This window comes from Oryx dammah, unplaced genomic scaffold (assembly GCF_014754425.2).
Source record: "Oryx dammah isolate SB20612 unplaced genomic scaffold, SCBI_Odam_1.1 HiC_scaffold_1, whole genome shotgun sequence".
NCBI classification, from domain to species: Eukaryota; Metazoa; Chordata; class Mammalia; order Artiodactyla; family Bovidae; genus Oryx; species Oryx dammah.
Genome location: NW_024070185.1, coordinates 22,102,582 through 22,126,203, shown reverse-complemented (window position 1 = coordinate 22,126,203; position 23,622 = coordinate 22,102,582). Strand labels below are relative to the sequence as shown.

At 41.9% G+C, this 23,622-nt stretch overlaps 1 protein-coding gene across 1 annotated transcript in view; it reads left to right on the top strand.

Moving 5' to 3' along the window:
• The window catches only part of LOC120862159 (methylthioadenosine phosphorylase), a 43,408-nt gene extending 20,099 nt beyond the window's left edge, over window positions 1–23,309 (top strand). The window contains exons 5-8 of the mRNA XM_040238284.1: window positions 10,673–10,775; window positions 15,385–15,624; window positions 19,372–19,494; window positions 21,836–23,309. Coding sequence (XP_040094218.1) covers window positions 10,673–10,775; window positions 15,385–15,624; window positions 19,372–19,494; window positions 21,836–21,874 — 505 coding nt within the window. The 3' untranslated portion in view covers window positions 21,875–23,309. The remainder of the gene's footprint in view (window positions 1–10,672; window positions 10,776–15,384; window positions 15,625–19,371; window positions 19,495–21,835) is intronic.
• Window positions 23,310–23,622: the final 313 nt, after the last annotated feature.

The window sequence follows — 23,622 nt, the reverse complement described above, 5'->3', positions numbered from 1 at the left end:
CAGAGTAAATCCTGGTGTGTTGAGGCAGGCACCTCCACTTACTCCTGTCATCAGGGATGAATGGTGAGCTGGAGGCTGTACTGTTTGTAGACTGAGCGCCCATAGCTATAACCACAGCCTCAACATGTTGAGTAGAATTGCAACATCCTGCCGAGCTGCACAGTGGATTAGTGCTGTGGGGGCAGGAGCCCTGGACTAGAAGGATTCAGTCTGGCTGTTTGGCCTCAGGCCGATCATTTCACCCCTGTGGGCTTTGGTCCTCTCTTGGGAATTAAAAGTTGAATTCTATCACTTAAGCTCCTTTTCCTTGAACGATCCATGGGTTCTCCTCCAGGGACTGATCTGGAAACACATATTTGCCTATTGCTATAACTTTGCCAGCACATCATCTAAGAAACAGTATCCTCATCCTAAAGTGTCTTCAAAGGCTAGAAGGATTGTTTTAATCTCTGACATACATTCACAATAAAGAATCAAAAGGGAAGAGTGTGGCTGTTCTTTTTTTAACAGATGACAGGACTGGAACCTCTTGCTTTCTCTGCCCTTGGTGCTTAGCATAGGGAAAAAAGACATCAACCTGGCCTCTCACCTATGCTGTGCATACCTTAGAGGTCATTACGATTTAAGAGTGACAGGCAGCTTTTGATTTTTATGGTTGTTTTTTAAAATCATCAGATTTTTATACGCTAAAAATGAAAAATATCCTTGAAAGGTATCTGACAGGCTGAAAGCTCTTTTAAGAAAATAAGATCATTCTCTTCTAAAAATCATTGGGATTGCTCATGCTACCTTCCAGCCTGTGAAAACTTGAAAGCCTGGGCATGAGAAAAGGGGAATCCTGGGTGTGGCTGACCTGGAGAAATCAGAACAGCAAACAGGTGGGGAGAGGAGTGGTTCCAGTATTTTGGGGGTGTGTCCTCTTAGTCCTTCTGTTTCTCAGACCTGCAAGGAAATAACCTTTGCTAACGCGCAAAGGGAAAGTAATCATTCATTTGTCATTAGGGCTGCTGTATAAAGGACAGTGGATATGGATCCAGCACTTAAAGCTAAAAGAAGGAGTCCTCTTGTCATTTTCCCATGTGTGTGACACAGTGACAGGTTTCCCAGGGAACTCTTCCCTCATCCTGGCTCACATGTGCAGTGTTCTTCACAAACCAAAAATAGTAACTCATTCCAGGGAGCTGTAAGAGGCTCACCCACAGTAAATGTCCTCAGCACCTTGGGCCTCCTGATGTACTGCTTTGGTTAATCCCTTTCTTCTGCTTGGTGGAGGACTCCACTAAGAGAGTCATGAGTCATTTGGCAATTCAGGAGAAAACATGGGTAAGCATGGGGCTTGTTCTGCTTCTTGACCATCATTTAACAGTCCATATGAACTGTGGAGAGAATGTGGCTGACCTTTCATCTGTCTTAAGAGAAAGCTGTGAGGCTGTTTCTACTTTAAAAGGATCTTATAAGGGAGATGCTCCCAAGATTTATAATCTGGGGTGCTTCTGTGGTACAAGTCTGTGTCTGAGCAGGGCACACCTGGTTCTCACAGTATCACTGCTGGGGAAGCAAGACTCTCTGAGCGAGGGAGAGAAAAGATATCATAGGAAATCCTAGTCCATCCCCTCCCCAGAATCTGGCTTTGCTCAGGAAACGGAGAGAGCAGTCTAAAAGCTCAGCTGCTCTCTCGTTTCCACCGGGCTTTTCAGATCGTCTCTCTGCTGTGCTTCACACCTGCCTGCACCCTTACGTCTGGTGCTCTCCCGTGCCTACTTGCCGCCACCCAGCAAGCGGCTGGGACAGTCAGCAGGCTGTGCTTGCTCGCTGGTTCTGCTGCCCTCCGTTCCTGCTGATGGATGCGCTCCCCTCCTCTGAGCCCAGCAGGATCAGTGGTACTCGTTCTATGGAGCTGGGTCCTCCCTGCCTGAGGTTTGGTGATGGCTCCATATAAGACTAACCAAATTCTGAGATGAGACTTAGAAACTTAGAGGCATGACTATGCATTTACTTGGCTTTTGTTTCGTTTTTGCTTTTCAGCCTTGCAGGTAAAGACATAACCATCCCTCACATCCTACCCCCACTTTAGCCTGACTTTAATGATACATTATAAATGGAGTGTAGAGCTGATCTCTGATGAGATTTTTGCCATTACAGAGCAAGCAGCACTGTTTCCCCACTAGCTGCTTTTTTCAAAGCATGAGGCATTTTGTTATCTCTTCCTGTTTTCCTTCTGTTGCCCATCCCTGCCATTGTGGACCAGTTAGGCACTTCTGCAAATTCATTTGTCTTTGGGGAGGGGGCGGGTGAGCTGATTATATGGCCTTTCACTCCAAACTAGTAACTGTCCATACCATGGAAGACGCACATGGGCAGGGGATTCTAGAAGTTTCCGCAAATGACCTTTCTCCTCTTCACCATCAATCCTGATTATTATCATTGAAGGGAATTCAACTTACACATTTATTAAAGGAACAATTGGATCTGCAGAGTGTTTGGAAAGATGCCCACATTATATTAGGTTTTTAAAAAATGCAGACTAGTTGGATCTCTTAAATTGCTTCTGTTTCTGCCAGAAATATCTCAAGGTGAGGCTGGGTAACATCCATAAGGGTAAGAATAAGATTCTTTCTTTTTAATAGTGGCCTCTTAAGGGGTGTTTTTTGTTTGTTTTCTTAATAATGAGAAAAGTATGACCAGAAAATTAAGATTAAAAAAAAGCAGGAAGTAATTCCTAATGCCAGGTGTTTTTTGCAAAGCGCTGTTAATACACTGGCCTGTGGCCCCCGGTTAGGTCCTATTGAAAGAATGCGGTAGAAGTCCTGGCTTGGAAGTGAGGACATCCAAAATTGTTTCCTGGCTCTGGCCCCAAATTCCTGTGTCACTTAGTGTCCTCATCTGCTAAGTGAGGGTGCTGGATTGATTCCTAAGAGTTCTGATATCCACCCTCTTAAGAGAATTCTTTTCTCTTTTCTCTAGAGTCGGGAGAGGTTGGGGGTTGGGATAAGCGTTGGCTGGTGATGCAGGCTTACTCATCAGGAAAGTCCCGCTGTAACAGTGGTAAGGGATTATGTCAGTTTATTTCCCTCTCCCAAAGACACAGCCCTGCCTTGGGCTCCCCCCACCATGTCACAGTGCAAAGTTCTTCTTCGCCACCCTTGGGAGGTCAGCCTGGGGAGGTTGAGATGGGTACTGATGTCAGGTCATTAGTCCTTCCGCCTCTTGGGCAGGGGGTGGGTTCTTACCAAGAGAAATGGAGGTTTATGATAAAGAATTATATGAGAAACCTTTGCTCAGCGAGCTCTTTCTTGCTTTTGTTTCGTTTTTGCTTTTCAGCCTTGCAGGTAAAGACATAACCATCCCTCACATCCTACCCCCACTTTAGCCTGACTTTAATGATACGTTATAAATGGAGTGTAGAGCTGATCTCTGATGAGATTTTTGCCCGTTCCTGTCAGCAGTTATTTTAAAACCTTTCTGTTCTCTCACAGCTTCCTGCTCATATCCTTCGCTCTTGGTTGAAACGGTTGCCTCTATACAAGAAAACAGATGTTATTAGGCACAAACACGTCATCTTCCTTCACCCTCCCTTTCACCAGTTACTTGCACCCCTGTTTGTCATCATGATATTGTCCTTGAAGTAGGGGCCTTTATTCCCTGTGTGAGATTAACTCTTTTCCTTGTTCTGCAACCTACGTTCTCACCTTCTATCCTTACTCTTGTTTAAAAATGCTAATAAGCTCCCAGTGTTTGAGTTCCCACCAAGTGCCACAAATCAGTTAACCCTGTTTATAGCTCAGGTGGTAAAGAATCTGCCTGCAATGCAGGAGACCTGGGTTCGATTCCTGGGTCAGGAAGATCCCCTGGAGAAGGAAATGGCAATCCACTCCAGTATTCTTGCCTGGGAAATCCCATGGACAGAGGAGCCTGGTGGGCTACAGTCCATGGGGTCGCAAGAGTCAGACACGGCTTAGCGATTAAACCACCACCGCATATAAGGATCAGTTTAAATTGATGTTACCTAAGCTTAGAAATACTGGTCATTTGCTAATAAGTGGGACCTATGGGATCTGAATTTGGGTTCATCTCCAAAGACTGACCTCAGCTACTCCCGATCTGTGGACTTCCCAGATCTGTCCTCCCCCTTGTAATCCCCCTTGGCTCCCAGATACTGGACAAGGTCCCAAAGACATCTCACACTTTGTAATTCAAGTGTATGTTATCAGATCAAGTGTATAATATTGTATATTAGTACATATGTGAACTCTAGAAATATGGTACAGATGAACCTATTTGCAAAGCAGAAATAGAGACACATAGAGAAAAAAGGTATGGACAGCAAGGTGGGAAAGAAGTGGGATGAACTGGGAGGCTGGGATTGACATATATTCACTACTCTGCATAAACCAGGTAACTAATGAGAACCTGCTGTACAATGCTGGTAGCTCTTAACTCAGTCCTCTGTGGCAACTTAAATGGGAAGGAAGTCCAAAAAAGAGGGGATGTATGTATAACTCAGCACTTCGCTGTACAGCAGAAACTAATACAACATGGTAAAGCAACTATATTCCAATAAAAAGCTGTTTTTAAAAAGACTGAATTATCCCCCTTGGTTGTCTTCTAACCCCCACCTTCCCCCATCCCGAGCTCCCTCTTCTCCACTTGGTAAGTTGCTGCGTTGGTAATACCATGGCACTGTCGTCCACCAAGTGGTCATTGCTGAGGATCTGTCACCCCTATATCCAGCTGGTCTCCAAGTCGTGCCCATATGTGCCCTGAATCCACCCTGTTCGTCACCACTGCCCTCATCTGGATTATTATTTTTTTTTTTTCCTCATCTGGATTATTAAGTTTCTTAACATTTTTTGCTTCTCTCAGCTTGACTCCCTGGTTTCCATACTACTCCCTGGAAATAGAAAGACACAGTCACCAAGAGAGCTGGAAACCAAGCCCAAACATCTGCTGCCTCTGGGAGGGCTTGCCCTGAAATCTGTTACTGTAATTTGATGTAATTTTTCCTCGTTCCTTTTGTCACTGATGGTAATGATCTTTGATGTAAACTTAAAACCGTCCCATCCCCTTTGTGGTGGTTTCTTCACTGCTTTTGTACTTTGCATCCCTGCTCATGTTCCTTTCCCCAGTAAAGGATTAATGTTTATTATCTGGTCATCTCTGGTCTTTGGAACATGAGGTTATTTCTGGATATTTATGAAGCGGGTGGTGGAATACTGAGTTCTTGCCGTCTATGAGATGCTGTTAGGTCCTGGGTAATTAACATACATATATGTGTTACTGGTAGAGATGGTTAGAATCATAAAAGGTAATCTGCCACATAGTTTTAATATGCATGCCTCTCCAACCAGCCTTCCCCCTTTTGCAATTTGTAGTCTCACGAATAACCACCACAGGATGCATCTTTCAATTAGGGGTTCTGAGATAGACTGTTTGGATAGACCTTAAGAGATGTGGGTGGAATCATTTCCCTGAACCCAAGCTCCTCATAAGGAGCCCTTGGCACCACTTTGCTGGTAAATTAACTGCCTGGTATCCCTGTGTGCTGAGGCTTATGGACATGTCCTGTGCTCCAGAACTACCTTGGAAGTGTGCAGGTGTGTGACAGGTGTTTCTGCTGTGGGACAAGTGTTTTCTCTCAACTTGTCTGCAACTCAGCATTTCTTCAAAGGAAAACTATTAACAGATAGCAATCTTTGCGTGCAGATTCGAGGGTCTTGACCCTGAAAGAACCTACCAGTCATTCTTTCTCTGTGCTTTGTTCCCTGTGTCTGAAAGTGCCCGGTAATCTCTCCTCGATGGCCTTGAACTCATTTCCCTTGCCAATACACGCCATAATTTTGTCTCCTTCACTCTTCCATGGCAGTTTGTCGTTTGTTTTCTAACTTTTCTTATCACATATCCCTTTTTGGGGGGTACCCTTGACTTGAGGCCCACGTACAAGTCACCCTCAGAGGTTGGCAGACGAGAAGTGCAGAAGCAGATTTCGACCGGCAGTGAGGACTTGGGCTGAGCACTTGCTTCATGCTCTCTTGTCTTCACACTGACCGTATTTCCCCTTCATGTCCCCGTTTTAAATATGAGAAGACTGATGAGAGACTGAGGTAGACAGAGGTCAGGGTGACTTTCCTGCAGGCACACAGCTAGCCAGGGAGTAGTAAAGCCAGCCAGTTGGGCAGTCCCTGAAGTGTATTTCCAGTGGGTGTCGCAGGCTGCTGGTGGGGTTGGGAGTGAGAATTAGCAGTCCTTTTGCCCTGCTAGGAGGGTTCACCAGTTGAAGCAAGAGTTGGAGGCAGACCTTTGGCATCAGATCTTTACTACCAGAGAAATTACACTGTGTTAACCAGGTTAAACCGTATCAGCACATGTATTAGCTTCCTTTTGCTGCTGGAACAAATTACCACAAACGCAGTGGCTTAAACAACACATTATTAGCTAATTCTGCAGGGTAGGAGTATAACATGGGTCTCAGTGGGCTGAAATCAAGGGCTGAATTCCTCTCTAGAAGCTCAGGAGAATCCCTTTCCTTGTTCTTTGTTACCTTCATTCTTGGCTCCTGGCACCCTTCCATCTATAATGGAAGACAACATATGTTCTGGGCATTAGGGTATGGATATTTGGGGGTATGGTGGGAGGCATAATTCTGCTTGCTACCACATGCCACTTTTACAGGTTGGTAGGATGGAGCCACTGTCCCCAAACTGTCATCCTTGGTCTAGGTTGCTTCTAGCAACTGGGTGATCCTTCCTGTTCTTCTCACCCACAGTCTAGAACACTGCTTCCCCACGGATCCAGCCAGTCTGATGTTGTGTGAGGCTAATTTTTTTCCTATGGCCCAGGAATGTATTTCAGTTCTATCTCTGGATGGAAGGAAAAAGATATCCCACTAAGGCTCCTCTTTATCAGGAAAAGATGCTCACTTGGACACTGCTCCAGATCTAGAGAAATCTGCAGGTGTCTTCCATTGATGGGCTCCATTATGCTTGCTTCTGCTGCGCCTGCATCCATCTGTAATTTGACTTATGTGAGTCTGTGTGCCGGATGCTTTGTCTGTTCCCTCACTGATCCTCAGGGCAATAGAAGTAGTGCTTTGTAACAACTATTGTTTATCCCCAAACTCACACATTTGACATAAAAAAATGGAGGAGTTATTGCATCTGCCTGTTGGGATGTTGCTGCTAGAGACTTCTGTGACCCTGTTTTCATATTTAAACAAGGGTGTAAGTGTATGTTGTTAATACCTTATGAAGAAAGAACTCACAGAGGTTAAGTAATTTTCTCAAGGACACATGAAAAATCAGTAACAAGATTGAATTTCGTGTACAAAACTGAGGATGAGCCACTATTCTGTCTACAGAAGAGTTTTTCTTTTTTGACTAGAAATTAGGAGTGAACAGGCAGGGGAGTCCCATCAACACAGGCTCAATCAGGTCACAGTCCCTACTGTGGGATGTCCCTTGCTTCTTACAGACTTGGAGAACCTCTGACTTATATTTAAAGTTCTCAGGGGGAGGATAGGAGATCTTAAACTTACATGTGTTTTCCTTTTAGAATTCCCCTTGGGTGTGTCCTTCAGTATCTCCACTTGTGGTTGCATACCTCATTGTTCTTGATCTGAATTTCACTCAGCATAATCATGCCTCATTTTATGTAGTATCGGAGTATTCTCAGTGATTTAAATTCAGATCATTATTTGAATGTATTACTCTCTGAGTTATGCAGAACACCATGATTAGGTGGGCAGGCTGCATGAAGAGATGTTTCTTATCAGCATTTTCCTTCCTGGGATCCTAACCGTATAACCCTGAAACTATTAGACATATGGGTATTAAAGTCCCCAGGTCTTCCTTGGGGCTACCCCTCCTGCAAGGCTGGGTGTTCTGAGGGCCAACTACAGCTTCTCCTTGGTGCTGACTCCTGATTCAGCCTCCAGCTCAGACCTCAGTTCTGAGCTGCTGTGGGGTAGCTGGGCCTCAGGGCTGACTTAATCCTTGTAGCACTCTTACAAATGGGTGGTGAACAATACATTTTATAACTGGAAAATGAAGAATCAAAAAGATACGGTGGTTTTACTGAAAGCCGTAGAGGTGGAAGTTGGGGAGCTTTGTTTAAAGAGAAAAATGTAAAATGTTAAACTGTAGGCAGTTAACATCACGTGTTTATAGCATAACATAAACTCCTTGGAGGGAAAGTTATGACCAACCTAGACAGCGTATTAAAAAGCAGAGACATTACTTTTCCAGCAAAGGTCTCTCTAGTCAAGACTATGGTTGTTTCAATTGTCATGTAAGGATGTGAGATTTGGACTATAAGGAAAGCTGAGAGCCAAAGAATTGATGCTTTTGAACTGTGGTGTTGGAGAAGACTCTTGAGAGTCCCTTGGACTGCAAGGAGATCCAACCAGTCCATCCTAAAGGAGATCAGTCCTGGGGCGTTCATTGGAAGGACTGATGTTGAAACTCCAATACTTTGGCTATCTGATGTGAAGAGTTGACTCACTGGAAAAGACTCTGATGCGAAGAGCTGACTCATTTGAAAAGACCCTGATGCTGGGAAAGATTAAGGGCAGGAGGAGAAGGGGATGACAGAGGTTGAGATAGTTGCATGGCATCACCGACTCGATGGACATGGGTTTGGGTGGACTCTGGGAGTTGGTGATGGACAGGGAGGCCTGGTGTGCTGTGGTCATGGGGTTGCAAACAGTCGGACATGACTGAGCGACTGAACTGAACTGAGCTGAAGAATAATACATTATTGTTGCTTAGTCACCAAGTCAGGTCTGACTCGTTTGGGACCCCATGGACTGTAGCCTGCCAGGCTCCTCTGTCCATGGTATCTCCCAGGCAAGTATTCTGGAGTGGGTTGCCATTTCCTTCTCCAGGGGATCTTGCCAAGCCAGGGATCAAACCTGCATCTTGTGCCTCTCCTGCACTGGCAAAAAGAGTCTTTACCACTGAGCCATCTAGGAAGCCCAGTGATGACGTCTTAAGGTAAATGTTCAGAACAGAGAGAGGAGTAATTAGGCGAAGAAGGGACGGAGAGAGGGAGACAGAATAGGTAAGATGGGGTGCTACTGCATAGATGTCTACTGGGACATAGCCCCTGAAGGGTTCTGTGGCCCTGTTTTTACACTTAATCATGGTTGTAAATAGGATTATTGCTAATATTTGATTCACTGAAGGCTGAAACCAAGTCAGAGCTGGAATATGTGGCACCATTTTATTAGTCAGTTTTACAAAAAGAAAATAGCCTCTGTTTATACAGGCTGGAAGAGTCATTTGACCTGTTCTTCAACCCCATCTGGAATTGCTTGGGGTTAATTTAGCCTTTCTCTTAAGACTCACGTGATAAGGGGGTTGAGAGGAGCATGGACTTTGATTTCATTCCTCCCAAGCTCTGAGGCCTAATCTCTGAGAGAGGTAGCTTTGATGCCAGCTGGTATCACTGTTTAATGTGTGATGGGGAGGAAGTGGCAGGTGAACTTTGAGAGGTGGATATGCCAGCTGTGTAAACTGAACCAGAATGTTTCTCCATGCTGTTCTCTGCCCTCCCAGTAGAAGCAGAAATGAAGTGATGTACCTTCAGCTGTTGGTTTTCCCATACCCTGTTGCAACCCTGCTCTCCCCTCTCTAGGAAAATGAGGGCTCTCTCTTTCCTATATTACTCATGAGTTCCAGTTTAGAACAGTGCAGTGGATATAAAAAGTGCTTTATTCTGAAAACTTTGAGAGAGAAGTGGCTGGGTGACTTGGCACTGGGTTAATTTTGGACTCTCTTATGGACTCAAAAATGTTTTATCAGAAAGTTAAATTTAGAACTTTCATGAGACTTTAGAATTAATTCTGGCAGGCAGACGCACAAGTTTAAGCAAGACAGCAGAGACAGATGCTTCGAAATGCAGAGCCGGATGAATGGCTGCTTTCTTCAATGGATCAAAGGCATGAAAAAATAAGGTTGAGGGTGGAGGGCAGGAGTTACTCTCAATTTAGTGACAGGGCAGTCAAGTGCAAAATTTGGACCTTGGACCTTGTTTGGAATATGAAACTAACCAAACCACAGTTTTTAAAAAAAGAAAAAAGACTTCATTTTTTGAGGAGGACACCAGGGAAATTGGCAGATGGTCTATATATTAGATAATACTTAGGAATTGTCATTTTTATCAAGTGTGATAATGACATTGCCATGGAAAACAATCCATATATTTTAGTCCCTCTGCAGTAGGGATAAAGTGACAAAGTCTGGGGTTTGCAATACATGAAGTAGGTCTGATGAAATCTAGGAAATTTTTGAATCTAAATATACATAAGGGGTTCACTGTATGATCCTCTCTATCTGAGATGATGGAGGATGTTCACCGTTGACTTCCTGATGTTTCACCTGGCCTGCTGAGCCCACAGTTGACTTTGTCCTACTGTTCAGTGTGGTTAGCCTGTCACGGTCAGCAGACCACAGATACTTCAACTCCTGCTGGGAGGCAGGTTGCTACCAACCCAGAGCCAGAAAAGCCAGGTACTATCAAGAAGCTTTCTCTCTTTTTAAACAGTTTCTTTCAGCTTATCCAGAACTATTGATTCTAGAGTGAGGACCAAGATCCTGACCTAGATATAACTGGTTACCAGCTCTAAAGGGTGGAGAGGTAACTTTTTAAAAAATAACTTTTTTACTTTATTTTGTAGGACTACCAGAAGGCTTCAGACCTTCTATGATGGAAATCATTCCTGTGCCAGAGGAGTGTGCCATATTCCAATGGCTGAGCCATTCTGCCCTAAAACAAGAGAGGTTCGTAATCTTCCTGGAAGGTGCGCCAGAGTAAACCATGAGGGCTTGGGGTGGCATCTACAGACAGATTAGTTGGCCAAGCATGAGGTCTCTCTTCCCCTCTCTAGTTTGATGCTTATGCAAGGTTTTAGGAAGAGTTGTTTCCCTTTGTTAATAATCCCTCTGTCTCAGTCATCTATAAGCTGAATTGCTCAAATTTGCAACCTTTTTTTTTTTTTTTTTTCAATAAGTTGATTTTAGTGTCAGGATACCTGGATACCTTTTAAAATAATTTAGACAGCATAATATGGAGTATACACTCTGGAACCAGATTTCTTTAGATCAGGTCTTTATTCTTCAACTTATTGTTGCTTGTTTCTGGATCAGAACCTTGGACTCTGGTTTCCTTATTTATAAAATAAAGTAATGATAACATACTGATACCTCACAGAACTGTGAAAGATAAAAGAGTAACTTACTTATAAAGTGCTTTGAGTGATGCCTGTCAGTTATAAGACATCTAGTGACTGGTAACTGCTTTTATGAATTAAATTATTAATAATCTATAAATAGATTGGTATCATTTGCCTTTGAGCTGAGTTTGACTTTTCCTGTCCAGCCTCCTCTCCTCTCCAGGATTATAGTAAGATCTCAGGACTGTAGAAGCAACCCTTACAAAAGCCAGTGGTGGTATAAAGTAAGAAATCCTAGCCTTAGCTTTCAGAGAATAAAAATGGCTACCACAATTCACAAGTCCATCCATGGTACTTTTCTTATAACCCCAAAATTTGAAAGTCAGATGCCACCTAGTAGGTCAGAAGTACTGTCAGAAGGAGACTGCCTAGTAAAATCTTAACTTAGACAATACAAATAACTAAACATGTTACTCATTCAGGTAATTTTAACACCTGATGTGAAACACAGATTTATGTTCAGCCTTGCATAATTGTGTAAAACTAGCTTCTTTACAGGCAAAGCTAGAGTGCTTTAAATAACTGCACTCTGGTCTCAGAAATCTAGAGTCCGAAGCCAGGCTTTGAAGGGAGCTAGTTCGGGTATATCACTGCATGTTTACTCTTTGTGACTTCTGTGAAAGCATATTTTTAAGTAGGTGTTTAGATATACATTTGAGCCTTAAACAACATGCGGCATGGTTAGAGGCACTGACCCATCATGCAGCTGAAAATCTGAGTATAAATTTACAGTGGGCCCTCCATGTCTGGCAGTTTTGCATCCAAGGATTCAGCCAACCCACAGAGTGAACAGCATTGTAGCATGAATCTATTGTGAAAAAACTCCATGTAAGAGTAGACCACACAGTTCAAACCTGTGTTGTTCAAGGATCGACTGTATATGTTCCTGGGTAGTTATCAGCAGAATATATCAGAATGATGTTGGCCTTAACCTCTGAAACACAGATCTGTCTGCAAAATAAATATGCTCTCCAAGAGAAGTTAGAAGTGTATAATAACATTTTTGTCCACTTCAGACTGGGAGAAGCTTGGAAGAAATAGATTAGGCAGAGAATATGCATGTTAATAGTAAATCTGAGGTATTGCCCCAGAGATTTGGGTACTAGGAGTAGAGGTGTGTAAGGGAAGTGCTGATGAGGTATTCAGAGTACTTGTAAATGTGGTGGCTGAGTGATAGTATCCAGTAATAAATACAGTTTGGCCTCCTTTGAGACTGAATTAACTCAGCTATTATTAGTCTAGCCAAGCTAAGGACCCATAAAGATTAAGAGTGCTAGGGAAGGCAGTTTAAGAAAATGGGGAGGCAGGGAGAGGCCTCCACAATATCATATTCTTATATACCCTAAAAGGGATTTTTAAAATACTATCGAAAAATGTAGAGTAGATGGTGTTGCCCTTTGGTAATTATCACTTAAACTTTCAGTATCCTTGTGATCTTTTGTGTACTGATGACAGATTATCAAGATGAATTGTCCAGTGGCAAGCAAGGTACATAATGGTTGTACTGTATCTTATCATTTGTGTTAAATATGTGTGTGTGTATATATAAGGGGCTTCCCTGGTGTCTCAGCGGTAAAGATTCCACCTGCAATGCAGGAGACATGGGTTCAATCCCTGGGTCAGGAAGATCCCCTGGAGGAGGAAATGGCAACCCAATCCAGTATTCTTGCCTGGGAAATCTCATGGACAAAGGAGCCTGGCAGGCTACAGTTCATAGGGTTGCAAAGAGTCAGACATGACTGAGCATCTGAGTGCTCACACATGTGTATATAAAAGAGATAAATATGAAAATATTTATGTGTAAATAGTGTTTCTGGAAAGCTGACCAAAGAACTAGGAACAGTGATTTCCCATGGGGAAACTGAATCCCTCGTCCACAGGCAGAAGAAATACTTGTCAAATAAGAATCTTTGTGCTGTTTACATTTTGTACCATGTACAGGTATTACCTATTCAGAAAATAGTGTCACTTCTAGTCAAAAAGTAATCTGAAACCAATTTCTTCAAGAAGTCCTGACACATTAAAAAGACCTCTCAGGCTGGAGTTGCATTTCTGGCACCTTAGAATGGCATTACCTGTTTGTGCAAAGTGCTGCTTCGGGTGGCAAGCCCTCAGGGTCTAACACTGGCTGGGCCATGCCCATAAGCCTCCACTTCCTCCTCCCCAGTGTGGCACCCACCCCAGGGTGATGGTGAAGACTTACATGCCATATGGCACTGGCTTGCGAGAATTGTGATCTTCCTTCACACATCTTTAGAAGCACTCTGAAGTTTGGCCAAGACGTACAGCTCAGTTATTTGGGACTTTTAAAGACATTTAATGAAGACAGGACTGGGCTGGTTATACCTTAATTTTGAAAGGGGGTGGGGACAGCAGGGGAAGGAGTGATTTAATAAGACTTATTATTTATAACCTGTGCTCCTTAGGAAACAGTTTTGATTTAGCACAGTCTTATTTTCAGCATGTACAGGATAAATAAACGTGGAGCATCAACTAGTCATTGGCTAGGGCTTGTCATGGTTCTAAACTTAGAGTTGCCAAGGCTCTTACTAAAATTCTTTCTTCTATTGCCATAGCACAATGTTATTTTTAAGGAAATAGGCTAATTTGCCTGTGTGGTTCAGACATGTGCAGGCAAGACTTTGGCCTATTGAGTCACTCCGTTTTGTATATAGTATCCTGGGAACTTTGACCAATTACTTGGGAAATGTGTAGAAGCTGCCAGTGTTAATAATTTGAAGAGGATGTCCATGGTGGTCCAGGGTTAATAATCCACCTGCCAATGCAGGGAACATGGGTTCGATCCCTAGTCCGGGAGGATTCCACGTGTCACGGTGCAACTAAGGCTCTGTGCCACAATGAGAGAGCCTGCGCTCTCGAGCCGGTGAGCTGCAATGGCCGAAGCCTGCACGTCCTAGAGCCTGTGCGCCATAACAAGAGAACCCACCTCGATGAGAAGCCCAGGCGCTGCATTTAGAGAAGCCTGTGCACAGCAACCCAGACCCAGTGCAGCCAAGATGATTAACTAAAAAAAATTAGAAGACCAGTTAAGCATTTATATATTGTGTTGGGCACTCCTTGCCGTTTATTCCTTGAAAGTGTTGCCCAGTTGTGTCCAGCTCTTTGCAGTCCCAATGACTGTAGCCCGCCAGGCTCCTCTGTCCCTGGAATTCTTCAGGCAAGAATACTGGAGTGGGTTGCCATTTCCTTCTCCAGGGGATCTTCCCAAGCCAGGGATTGAACCTGCTTCTCCTGCATTGCAGGCAGATTGTTTACTATCTGAGCCACCAGAGAAGTGGAAGTCTGTTCCTTAGCTCGTTCAATCTTCACAGTATCTCTGAGTTATATTATTACTCCCATATCACTGATGAAAAAACCAGGACGTAGGGAAGTGAATTCTTGCCGGTACTTTAACAGTTAAGTTTAAAGGACTAACTTTTTTTCAATTAAACAGGAAGGTTTAAGCAAAGAGTAAGAGAAAAATGAAATTAGATTAGATATACATTATTAGACACTAGAAAAAGTGATCAAACTTTTAAATAATGTTTCTAAACTCATATATGGCCTTGCCTCTAAAGGGATGCCAAGATAAGTTTATCTCTGGATAGAAGAAATCAGCATAGCTCCATTCTGTTTTTTATTGTATGTCTTTAGAGAGACAGCAGGCAAAGAGATTATGAAAGCACTTTCTACCCCAAAAAAGCTTTCACAGAAGCTCTCTGGTTTTGTATACAAGAGCAATGAGAATGAGTTTCTCAGGAGCTTGGAAACTTAACTCTGCACATCTCTGAGACGTGGATGAGGAGGGTGCCTTGTGTCGCTTTGAAAGTTAAGAGCTCAGACTCAAGCCCACATTCACAGTCCATGATAATCTATTAAATCAGCTAAAAAGTGAGATTAAAGCTTGTAAACAAATGCCTGGTGTAAAGAAAAAGCCCACTGTTTGCTCTTATTGCTGTGAGCTAGATGTTGGGTGGGACAGAGCATTATGTAAATAGATAGGGAGCTAGGAAACTCCCTTCTGTGATCACCCAGGTTCTCTTTGAGGGCCTGCAGGTACTGGGTATTTATAGTAAGAATCTTTTAAAGTAGTAGGGAAGAAAAAATAAAGCTCAGCTTCTGTTTATATGTTTTGAGTTTGGTTCTTTCTGTTCTAGGTCCTCATAGAGACTGCTAAGAAGCTAGGACTCCGGTGCCACTCAAAAGGGACAGTGATCACCATTGAGGGACCTCGTTTCAGCTCCCGGGCAGAAAGCATCATGTTCCAAACCTGGGGGGCGGATGTTATCAACATGACCACAGTTCCAGAGGTGGTTCTTGCTAAGGAGGCAGGAATTTGCTACGCAAGTATCGCCATGGCGACAGATTATGATTGCTGGAAGGAGCATGAGGAAGCGGTAGGTGGGATTCTCTTTGGTGCAGGTATGGCCTGGGTTTCCATGTGCCATGAGAGCCAGTGAGAGAGTGTCTTACCTTTTTGTTTCTATTACATTAGTTCCAGAAAGTGCCTTTATACCAAGTTTTAAAGTCAGCTTTTTATACATTGTCATTAGGTGTTACCAGATTTTTTTTCTGTAATTCCCATTGGAAGAACAAAATCTTCATAGAGAATGAAAGGACACTTATGCAAGGATCAACAGGGAAGAGTACATTGTAAACATGTAGGTGTTTTGGGAATCTTACTGAGACTCAGCCCTTACATTACAGATAAAGACTCTTGGTTATAAGTTCTTTGTGTTCCTGTTTATTATGTATTGGGGAAACCTATTAATGTACCTCTTCCTGGTAAAAGGATTCTGTATTCATGTCTAACCTGCCATGGATGGCTACTGTGCTTGGTATAAAAATACAATAGCAGACAGACGAGTCCATAAAGAACTAACATTCTGGGTTTTGAATGAACTGGGTAGAGGTCAAACAAACCAGTGTGAGAAGGCTCGGGGTTATACAGAAATAGTGTGGTAAGATACAGAAGTACGTATCGAATTGGCCCAACCAAATTCTTGACATCCAGGAAGCATGGCTTAAGTGTGATGGGAAAGATGGCCATGCTGGAGAGGTGAGGAGGGGGAAGAGGGAGGCAGGGCCATGTAGACTATGTAAGGATTTCAGATGGGAGGTCAGTGAGGGTTTTGAAGCAGAAAAAAACATCAAGATCCAGCTGGTATTTGAGGATAGTGGGCCACTGAGGTCAGGCTTCCAAAACAAATATTTCCTTTGTGGAAAACTTTAAAACATCTACAAAAGTAGAGTTTAGTGTAATGAACCCCCCAGGTGCCCATCACCCACCTTTCCACAATCATTAGCCGTACTAACTCTTGACTTATTTATATGCCCCTACTCAATTTTCTCCCCGCTACCCTCATGATTTTGAAGTAAATTTTTCTAAAAGACCTCTCTTTTAAAAATAATTTTTTAAAACCACACCACGGTTGTACAAAACAATGAGTGATATTAATTCTTTAATAAAATCAAATGTCCAGACTTGTCACATTTTCCCCTCCTGTCTCATAATTCTTAACTGTTCAAATCAGGGTCCCTTATAATCCACACATTGTATTTGAATGATAAACCTCTTAAGTCTTTAATCTAATATTCTCCTCCCTTTTCATTCCTTGCATTTTACTTGAAGAAACCAGATCACTTGTCTTGTCATTTATCTCATTTTAAAAAGAGCAAAGGACAAAACTGCAGCCAAGAAATTTTGAAGGAAGGAGTATGGCAGTGGCTGTTCTGGACACATCTAGGGGACGGGACATCTTCTCTAGGGGGACCGTACCACCATCTCAGAGCTGCTTGTTTCACCATCCAGTTTCATGTACAATGGGCTAAGATATTCTAGCTGCCTCTCCATCCATGGGTATGGAGTTTAGGTCATGGATGAACACAGATTCTTTGAGGATGTTTGTTAGTTAAGAGATTTGCAAATCCTGACCCAACGTAGTCTCTGACTTGGCAGCTTTGGTCACCTCAGGGGCAGCTCGGCCTCATGATGTTGAGAAGCTGCTTCCAATTAATAGGAGACTCCAGCCTCTGCCACTCCCCGAGAGCAGACTGCTTCCTGCCTGTGGCTTTCTGCGTGGTCTCATAACATTTGTCTCCTCTGCAGAGCTAATGGTGCTTTCATCTAGTAGGCCATATGAGGTTTGGAAAACAGTCAATTGGAGCTACTTCAGTTAAAAGCAGAAAAACTAAGCTCTGTGTAAGTGGGAAGGCATGAAAGCAAATAATGTTAAATGCCACAAGGAAAGCATAGAAAAGATGGCATCATCTCAGTCAGCTATGTGTGTCATTGTGCTTTAAACCAGATGTGCACCCTGGCACGGAAAACGGCTCTAGAGTTGCCTAACCCCTTCTTCAAATTCCCGTTGTTCTTTTTACTTGTAATATTGAGTGACTTACTTAACCCTTCCACATGAGTGGGGAGTGTTAATTACATTTCTGACCTTCTAGGATTCCTGGAGGAATTAAACATGATAAATACGGAGCCACTAGTACAGTGCTAGGGCTTCCCAGGTGGACTAATGGTAAAGAACCCGCCCGCCAATGCAGGAGATGTAAGAGACACAGGGTCGAGTCCTCGGTCAGGAGGATCCCCTGGAGGAGGGCGTGGCAGCCCACTCCAGTATTCTTGCCTGGCGGACCACAGCCCATAGGGTCGCACAGAGTTGGACACGACTGAAGTGACTTAGCACGCACAGTATAGTACTGGCTTCTAAGAAGGTCGTAGTCAGATGATAGGTGTGATGGAATGGTGGAGGGATGTAGTTTCCGAAGAAAACTCTTTGAGATTTAAGCTGGATGTTGACCAAGTGAGAATTTATTGTGAGAAAGCAGAAAGGACTTTCTGGGTGGAGCGCAGCAGCAAAAACACAGAGGAAAAGGAGGTCAGAATCTATATAGAAATAGCAGTCACAAAGTATGAGGAAAAGAGTAAAATATAAGGTAAATCTCTTCGTTGTTTCACGAGGCTGCACTTGAAGTTTCCTACCTGGCAGGCACCCAGCTGGCTGCTGCCTCCTGCTGTGATCCCTCCCACAGTGATGGCACTCCTCTCTGCTACGGTGCTTATCATTTTGTTGTGAACACATCTCCATGTTGTGGGAGGGGTCTAGGAAGGAATAGGAAGGTATAATCATGGTGCCCCTGAATCTTGGGTTTCTTCTCAGCATAGTTAAGCATAACAAGTACGCTTTCTGGTCATCTGTCTTATACTCAACTTCCTTCAGCTTCCTTAGGAAGCAATTTCAGTCATACACAGAAGCAGTGGGGTAAGCTTCTGTGAATCCAACATCCAACTTCAGTCATAAACATAATGATTTTAAGCCAACCATGTTTCATCTACATGCTGATCCATGCTCTTATCTGTGAACATTCTAGGAGACATCTAACATAACCACATTGCTGTTATCACACTCCAGCAATAATTCCTTAATATATCCAGGCAAAGTTCAATTTTCTAGTTATCTCAAGTAGCGTAAGTGATTTTTTGCTTCCAGGTGTTCTTAAAAGAAACTAGGTCATTTGTCCTATAGAGTTTCCCACAGTCTGAATTGCTGAAATCATCTCCTTAGGATGGTTTATCCAGTTTCGCAGTGTTCTATATTTTCTGTAAATTGGCAGCAGGATCCAGAGATTTGATCTAATTCTGACATCAGAATCCACAAGGAAGCTCATGGAAGTGGACTGTTTGTTTGGTTTGGGTTTCTGGTTTTATGATGTTAACAGCCCATCCATTAATTTACTGGGACTATAAAAATGGTGTTACTTTGATTCCATTATTTTTATTAAAGGCTTCTCTAAAGGGAAATGTTCTTATTTTCTGATTTGTCCAATATAGCAACAGTTTTAAAACTGGAATCCATTCTGTGGACATGAGAAGAGCCACAAACTTTCTAGGCCATGCCAACACATTATACAGCTGAAAATGTTTCTTAGACACCATGTTGAAAACTAGTTGTGCTTTTCAGAGATGTCATTGGATTTCTCTATGACCTCTCCCCTAATAAATGCAGAACTTGGGTTCAAGTTCTTGGGAGTAAACTGACTTCAACAGATCAGGTAGGAACTCGGAAAAAAATGTTCTGTGAAAAGCAGTGGAATTTTAAATTGCTGGTAATAGCCTGTGCTGTTGTTTTTTCTAGGTTTCAGTGGACCGGGTCTTAAAGACCCTGAAAGAAAATGCCAATAAAGCCAAAAGCTTACTTCTCACTACCATACCTCAGATAGGATCCATGGAATGGTCAGAAACTCTCCATAACATGAAGGTAAGTATCGTCTCCATCTGCAAGCAGACACTTCATAGACTCTCAGCTGCCCTTTGCTTTAATTTGCATTGGACCCTTGGTCCATCTGTTCATGTGTTTTATACTAGAATAGATGTTTTCTACATGTTTTCATATCATTTACTAGCATACTAACCATAAATGGAAGAGAGAGATATTCTGGCTGGTAATGCAAGAGCACTAAAAGTTGAGGTGAAGGAGATTTATTATCTCATCTATTAGGTTCTTGACACTGTCCTTCTTTGCAGTATATCCGTAAATTTTACTTCAGAAGATTGGTAGTGTTTGCTCTGTACACGTATTATACTGCAGACAAGGCTGTTTTCTCTTTGGCAGATCCATGCTAAGTACTGGCAGCCTTTAAAGCCAAAACACTGGCATACAATACCAAAATGGTGCCAGGGATTGTCTACTTATAGTTAATGTTGCATCAGACAAACTAAGATTGTAATAAACATGTGGAGGGTTGCAGATTGGTAGCTTTTCAACTCTAGTATTAATTCCCAGAATATGATTTGAACTGATGGCTGAGCTCAGATGTATGGTTTTTATCTGGACCTCTTATGTCTCTTGACTAACCACCTTAGATAAGGAGTTGGCTGAAATTGATCAGATGTTACATTCACCTAGTATCCAAAGAGGGTAGCCAGCATATCCAAAGGTCTCCTAGAATACATCTCTACTCTTAGGTCTTAGAGTTGAGAGAGGATTTGAAAAGTTGATAAAAGCCCTCTCAACCTGAATAACCACCGAGGAATCCTGGAATGACAGCTACCGTTTTAGTGTGATGACAGTACTGTGGTAGTAAATGACTGCCAACTGCTGGGCATGGAGGAGCCATGATTTGTAGTTTGCTGATGCCATGGTATAAATGCTCTTGTACAGCTCATTTCAAGCTATCAATATGAAGCCACTGGTAAGCTGGGAAGTGATATACATAATGGGTTTTTACAAGCTGGTACAAGCAGGCTCCAGAAAACCAGTGTAATAAAATGTCTCTCAGCCTTGAGGACTGGCAAAGTCAGGAATACTGGCATTTTGTAATCTGTCTTCCCTACCAGATTTTAAATCCATAAGGAGCAGGAAACACATCTGTTGGTTTCAGCCTATCTGCTCAGGAGATAAATGTTCTTTAATGATAGGTCCCTTCCCTCATGAATTACTTCATCATAATTGAAATATAGGCAGCTCTTTTAAATGGATGAAGAAAAGGGAAACAGAAAATAAGGTTTAGGAATTGGAGACTATCACTTTAAACAGAAACAGTTGCATCTGGTAGTGAGTGTAACGCGATAGAACAGCAGGACTTTGGCGTATCTAAACAAACACACTGTTGACTGGCAGGAAATGTGATTCATACTTTTGGTACTGCTGAGGCTGTTACCTGCAGGATGGGGGGTGAGGTTTGGGGTTTGGTTTTTTTTTTGGTTTTTTGTTTTTTTAAGGTTTCTGACCCTTGGTCAGAATTTGACTAAGCCAATTTGACCATAGTCCCTTGAACTTTCAAAGATAATTTGTCAAGGAATAAATTTATTATTTCAGCTTCATTTTTAAGTAAAAATGTTTGGATAGTAGATTGGTGTTCTCTATTCCTTCTGTGAAGCTTCTGAAAGTGTATGTAAAACGGCATTTTTTAAAAGGGTTAATATGTGTAGAAGAGAGAAAATGAAGAATTGCTACTCTAGACAAAATTGGGAATCATGGCCTCCATTCTGTAACATATAAGGAATACCACACTAATAATCCCTTATTCCAAGGCAGTATTTTCAGCTCTCTGAACACTGAAGTGTGAATCATTAATTCACTAATTCATTTCAGAATCACTTAGCGAGCACCAACTATATGTCAAGCTATGGTTTACACAGATATGTAAGATGCTGTTATGGAGAAGCTCCTAGTCTATTTGGAGATACTCACATATTAAAATTTAAATGACATTTTTCAATGGAATAAGACAAAGGCTAGCGGTTGGTGTATAAAATATGTCCTAGTGGATGTAAAGGGGCAGGGGTGGAGATAAGTGAGAATCAGAACAGTCCTCTGAGATAAACATTCTAAACCTCACTTTACATGAAAGGAGAATGAGGAAGTAATAGTTAAAAAAGAGTTGTGCTCAAAATTCCATATGTGGTTGGTGATTATTAAACTTTCAGTGAACGTGAGAATTTTCTGGAGAGTTTATCAGGGTCTATCCCATGAGTCTCACTCTATAAAAATCAAAGTGGTAATAAGCACTCCAGCTGATTGTCATGCCCCCAAGCATGAGAATTCCTGCCTGTAGTAGTTGTTCGATTAATCATAATCTGTACCTACTTCCTTTCAGAAAATGGCCCAGTTTTCTGTTTTGTTACCAAGACATTAAAATAGCATGGCTGCCCAAAAGACCAAGAGACTTTGAAATTCCAGTCCTTTTGGGAATTCCTGCTTGAGAAAACAGAAAACATATGCAGCTTTCATGCCCTTGCTGCCCAAGGAAGAAGTGATAAGACACTGCACTCATCAGAAATGCCTTCTCAAAGACTTGGACTGCTTCAAATAATTGAAGGAAAGCAAATTACAATTCCAGAAAAGAAAAAAAAGAAGACACCTTTCACCATTCCCCTATTAAATTTGTAACAATAAAGGTAGTAATATTCCTATGCTGCCAAGGAATTTGAAGAAGAAAAGCTCTTAGACTATTTACTGGTGTGACTCTAAGTTGGTATAATCTTTTTGGAGGGCAGTTTGGTAAAATGTATCAAAGGCTTAAAAAATACTCTTTGTGCTGGTTAAACTCCTAGGAATTTATCTTTAAGGAATTATCAGAGATACATATAAATAATTATGAATAAAAAAGGATATATAACATAGTTATCATAGCAAATATTCAAAACAATCTGAATATCTAACAAATGAAGGTAAATCATGGTCAAGCTCTTAGATTGTGAAGCAGCCAGCTGAACATCATAGCTTCACATAGTGTACAAAAGACATTGTTGCTGTATAATATGGAATGAGGATATGTAAGCATTTTACAGTACTAATTTTGTTTTAAAATTCTACATAGTTATGTACAAAGAATAGAAAGAAATATATGCACTCTTCTGTTATTGTATTTGGGAAGAGGGATACTGGATAATTTTTAATTTTATTTTTCCATTTCTTCACATTTTTCTACAATGAATATAATCGAATATGAAGTTTTAGAAATAAAAATGGGCTTAGAAAGATCCAGTTCTTGAAAACCCACTGTTTTTGGTAATGCAGCAGAAGTTAAGATGTCACTGCTAAGAGGAGTTCTGTTTGAGTTCCATCTTCATATTGTTAAAAAGACCATTAATGACTGTATGGTTAGAACAATATTTGGGTTTGCAACAATGTGAGAAAAGCTGAGTGTTTAATATGGAGCTAATCTTAAATTATTTAAGAGACCATATACACACATTATAGTGTGTCAGATATTTTTAAAACTGATATTTGACTTTTTATTTCTACACCTGTTTATGATTTGATGAATTATTTTACATGAGTTGATTTTTTTTTTAATAAAAAAAATGGAAGCTTCTTACTGGTTTCTATTCTTAATTTTATAGGAATGTGGTTTGTTTTCTTATAGAAAGATCATTTTTCCCTCAGAATTACTCCCCACTGTAGTCTGTTTCTCAGTCCTTTAGTAATGTATATCTCTTGCCTGTTTAAAGAGAATGTAGAATGAATGTGTTTGTGTCTAAGGAATTGTCTTCAAGATAATGAGCGGCTAACTGTAAATAATAAACCAGTTACCCTTCAGCATTAATACAGAGCTGTCTGGGTTACATGTAAGTATGGCTCTTGGACTCTGAAGCAGCGTTGCAGCTCTGTGCATGAGACAGCCACAGAGGATGTGATGGATCTGAACCCAGGGGTCTCTGGCTCTGTACACCATGATTGTTTTCACTACCCTGTAACATATGCTATGCCTTACTATCCGTCTTTCTTCGTAGACATCTAAGGATGTCAAGGCCGAAATGTAGGCATTTTTCTTGTTCCTTCAAAAGTACGGTGGTTTCCAAATTCAGTTCAGTTCAATTCAGTCATTCAGTTGTGTCCAACTCTTTGCGACCCCATGGACTGCAGCACGCCAGGTCTCCC